General features: G+C 45.4%; 1 protein-coding gene across 1 annotated transcript; it reads right to left on the bottom strand.

The window, feature by feature from the left end:
* Positions 1–231: 231 nt before the first annotated feature.
* Positions 232–3420, bottom strand: LOC133143143 (protein Tob1-like). Its single transcript, XM_061264924.1, has 2 exons — positions 3201–3420; positions 232–2319 (listed from the first exon to the last, which is right to left on the bottom strand). The coding sequence occupies exon 2, from the start codon at positions 2146–2148 to the stop codon at positions 1117–1119; it is 1032 nt and encodes a 343-aa protein (XP_061120908.1). The 5' UTR covers positions 2149–2319; positions 3201–3420; the 3' UTR covers positions 232–1116.
* Positions 3421–4051: the final 631 nt, after the last annotated feature.

The following is a 4051-nucleotide window of genomic DNA, read 5'->3' as shown; positions in this document are numbered from 1 at the left end:
GCATTGTACTGAAAGTCTGCTTTGCATATTGTTTCTCGTTAGGACCGCAAGGGGAAAAAAATTAAAACCACAAGGTGTGCCGGTGTAATTATTGCCATAGCCGATATTTACAGCACATGAGCATAAATCTCCCGTGCTACTCATGCCTCTATTATTAGCTTGCTAACCAGCTACATGTGCTAAAATAGTCCAAATATTTAGGCAGGCAAAGTGAATGGAGTTGACAAAATCTTCCAATTGTACTTTCTTTTATTAAAAAGACCAGGGTGCAAATATGAAAAATAATAAAGACAAGCATATACTTTTGAAGCATTTAATACAAACTTAACAATATAAACTATTTCAGTCCCTCTTGACATGTAAGACACTGACTCAAAATACTTTGTTATACCGTATTTTTTTTCATCAAGTATTGCACAATGTAGGTACAAAATTAATATCCATACGATTACATTTGTTTTCCATAGTATAGCAAAATCTTCAACCTCTTAAAAGAAAATACAATTCATTTTTCAGAAATAGCAAATATTCCTACACTTGAGTTCCACCACTAAAGGAATACACAATCTTCAGAATATCTGGTGGATTTTTTTTTTTTTTAAAGATGGATTTCTTTAACAAGTCTTTAAAAAAAGAAAAAGAAGGAAAAGCTGCTGCAGCCATCACAGATCACTGGAGTAGTAAAAAGATATAAATGCAACACCATGTCATAGAAACAATATATACTCTGATATCTTACAAACTTTGTACTAAATTAAATTATACAATTAGAAAAAGACCAAGTAACCCCACTTAGTAGTGCCAATTCATAAAAACCAGCCTTGTCTTACCAACTGCAAAATACTGTAAGAGGCCAAAACTCGAAGCTTGTGGGTTTTTTTTTTTTTTTTCTTTGGGGGGGGACTATTTTCATCAACATGGTAAAAAATAAAAGACTATTGTGCTCGGTTGGCAAAAAGGGAAAAAGAAAAGCAATAACGCATGGTGAATTGAAGTAACCAAGCTTGAATGTGTTTGGACAAGCTTCTCCGAGTCGCTAGCACGCCACTTTCCAAAATGTGCCTTTTGTTTTTCCCTCTGTCTTCCGAGCCAACTTGGTTTATAAATAACCGTCTTTTAGTTAGCCATGACGGGCTGGAATTGCTGGTTAGAATACTGCATGGCGCTCAGACTGAAGTTGAGGCCATCCACCAAGGACTTGTCGTTGAGACTTCCGTAGGCTGCAAACACGTCCAAGGCATTGTTGTACGGCAGCCCCAGGGAGGCCTCGGCGGCAAATGCTGGTCCTCCGGGGCTGGCCTGACTCTGGAGGTTGGGGAACACAAACTCCTTGGCGTTGGGGGATAGAGCCGAGGGCTGCTTCTGCTGCTGCTGCTGCTGCTGCTGCTGCTGACTCGGGCCCAGCCCGTACAGCGAGTGCATGGAGGTGGAGATGGCTTTCTGCTTCAGCAAGGTGTTGACATTCAGACCCAGGTTGCCAATGGGCGACGACCGCGGCGGCGCCGCCGCCGCCGCCTTGCTGCTACCGCCGCCGTTGGCGCTATTGTTGCCGCGCCCGCTGCTTTTCATCTTGGTGGAGCCGAACTTGGTTGCGGCGAAGGTGGCGGTGGTGAAGGTCAGCGGCTGGGCCGACCGCGGCATGAAGGAGGGGCTGACGGCGGCCGATTGGCCGAAAGGAGGGGAGGGAGAGCTGGACTCCGACAAGGCCCCGACGGGCTCGGTGATCGGCATAAAGACTTGGGCCTCGGGGTTAAAGCTGTTCTTGATCTCCTTGTCGAGCTCGGAACCGTTCTCGCTGCTATCGTCCACGTACAGCACCTTGACCGCTCCCTTCTCACCGATCTGGTAGGAAACCTCAAAGGGGTCAATCCACACGCTAAGGTCCTGAGGGAGGTTATTGCGGACATCTTCTATGGCCAGCCCGCTCTCTTTAGCGGCCTGCTCCACAACCGGGTCCACCTTCTCCCCTACATGGATGCAGCGGAACCCCGAGCCTTTGTACGGCTTATCCGGATACCAATGGCCTTCATATTTTTTCCTCAGCAAGCTCTCCAGCTCCTCGCCAAAGATATTCACACGTCGTCGGGGGAGTTTGTTGTAGAGATAGGAAATAATAAAGTTGAGCGCTACTTGAATTTCAAGCTGCATAGCTGCTTCGCTGGTAATGAGCTTTGAGTCTCGGTTGTTTGTGGAACCCCGCGGCACGGCAAAAACAAGAAAAGAAAAAAATTCTTCAAGGCAGCAGTGATGGAAAGGTAGAGATTGACTTCTTGTGGATCCGATGAATCTCTTTCCTGAAGCGTGGCGAGGTTCTGGTTCCTGAAACACAAGACAAGTCACTTTTAGTACCTCTGCATTCTTTCAACTGGTACAAAACGGCCTATGATGGAGGAGGGAGCAGGAGCTGGCTCGTCTTGAATAGCAACAGTGAGTTTGCAAATACTGGATCTATCTCTCAACTGGACCGATATCGGCCCCTCTAGAAATAAGCCGTCGAGTCACTAACTGTGTCAACACGGTGTTCCTGGCGTGACAGAATAAAGGCAAGCGTTTGTGACCTCTGCGGGCAAACGGAAAGTGTGCAATCGTCACGCGGATGTCGGAAACGTGTTCGGACAAAACGCCGAGCGATAGAAGGATCTTGCTTGGGGTGGGGTGGGGTGGGGTGGATCCTCCCCCCCCCCTTCCCTCCCTCCTCGCTACGGCTCTGGCTTCCAACAAGACACAAGGGCAAATGCTGTCATTACATAATCAACAGTGGCTCGACGTGCATTTTAAAGGAGACTTTTAGAAATCGGTTTTTGTCTTGCATGACAATGTCGAAATTAGCATCACAAGCATTAGCAACTTGCCGTGAGGGGTGTGAACGCCCGTTTAGCACACTTTGTGCGTGTGTGTGGGATTCATTTATCTATTTGGATCTATTTGTAATAATCTATTTGTGAGACGATGCGGTATGAGTAGCGAGTCGAAGTTGATCATTTACAGAGTCATTGATTAAAGGAGCCAAAAAAAAAAAAGTCAAACGAAGTCATGTATGTAGCTTGGTGGTCGGAGCCAGAATATTCGACGAATGCTGCGTGACCAACATTTAACAGTCTGGTGTCATTTATTAAGAACTCAAAGGAAATACACACTGAAGTTCTTATTGTTAATTAGACGATTATGACACGGCTGCCTTTGACTTAAGATGTACTTACATGGAAGATGACAGGAGGTCCTTCTTGCAAGAGCAGGCTTCCGCTTGGAGGATTGGGGACATTAAAAGTGCAGTTATGTCGACGTGTCTAGAGTCCAGGCACGTTTCTTTCCTTCGATAGCTTGATGTCGAGCCACAAATCCTGCAGAAATGACTCCCCGCAAGAAGCCTGGGAGTTTGCACAACTCTGCCCTTTAAAGAGTGATGGCGACTTGTTTATATAGTATCCCTCCGCCACCGACAAGGAGGAGGTGGCGATGCGGCTCACGGTGGTTGACACCCGGCAGAGCGATTCCATTGGTTAAGAAAACTACGTCACCATCAAAATCTGGCTTCTGATTGGATAATGTCTTGCTCAATCAACACGTTGCATTGGTTTGCCGTTTGATGCGCTGCGAACTATTTTTGCTTCGAGTCAAAACATGATATTAATAAAAAAAAAAAAGGGATTTTATGACGTAGCAAGGTGATTAAATGGTAAAGTTGATCACTGCAATAACTACGGTTTTAATGCGACACAAAGTCCTTGAAAATGAAGGTTATCGCGGTCACACCATGGGAGATTTTATTATGAATAATAAAAAGAATAGTGATCGTTGCAGATCAAACTGGACACTTTGAAAGCAAGGCAAATTTTCAATGACAGCCTTGTGGGAGACGCACGTTTGCATAAACACACGCACGCACACCTGTCTCAAGTGTTTTGTTGCTACCCAGAAATGACACACACTCTACACACACACACACACCTGTCTCAAGTGTTTTCTTCCTACTCAGAAATGACATTTAGATGTTCCAAGAAGCAACAGTAGCCACTGATCTAAACTGACGACCTGCACAACATTAAATAAA

The sequence above is a fragment of the Syngnathus typhle genome, linkage group LG18, assembly GCF_033458585.1.
Source record: "Syngnathus typhle isolate RoL2023-S1 ecotype Sweden linkage group LG18, RoL_Styp_1.0, whole genome shotgun sequence".
NCBI lineage: Eukaryota > Metazoa > Chordata > Actinopteri > Syngnathiformes > Syngnathidae > Syngnathus > Syngnathus typhle.
Note: the sequence above shows the minus strand (reverse complement) of the source record. Positions and strands in the feature narration are given on the sequence as shown.

Bases quoted from the DNA above. Each gene is read 5' to 3' on its own strand.
- LOC133143143 (XM_061264924.1), bottom strand. From the start codon at position 2,148: ATGCAGCTTGAAATTCAAGTAGCGCTCAACTTTATTATTTCCTATCTC.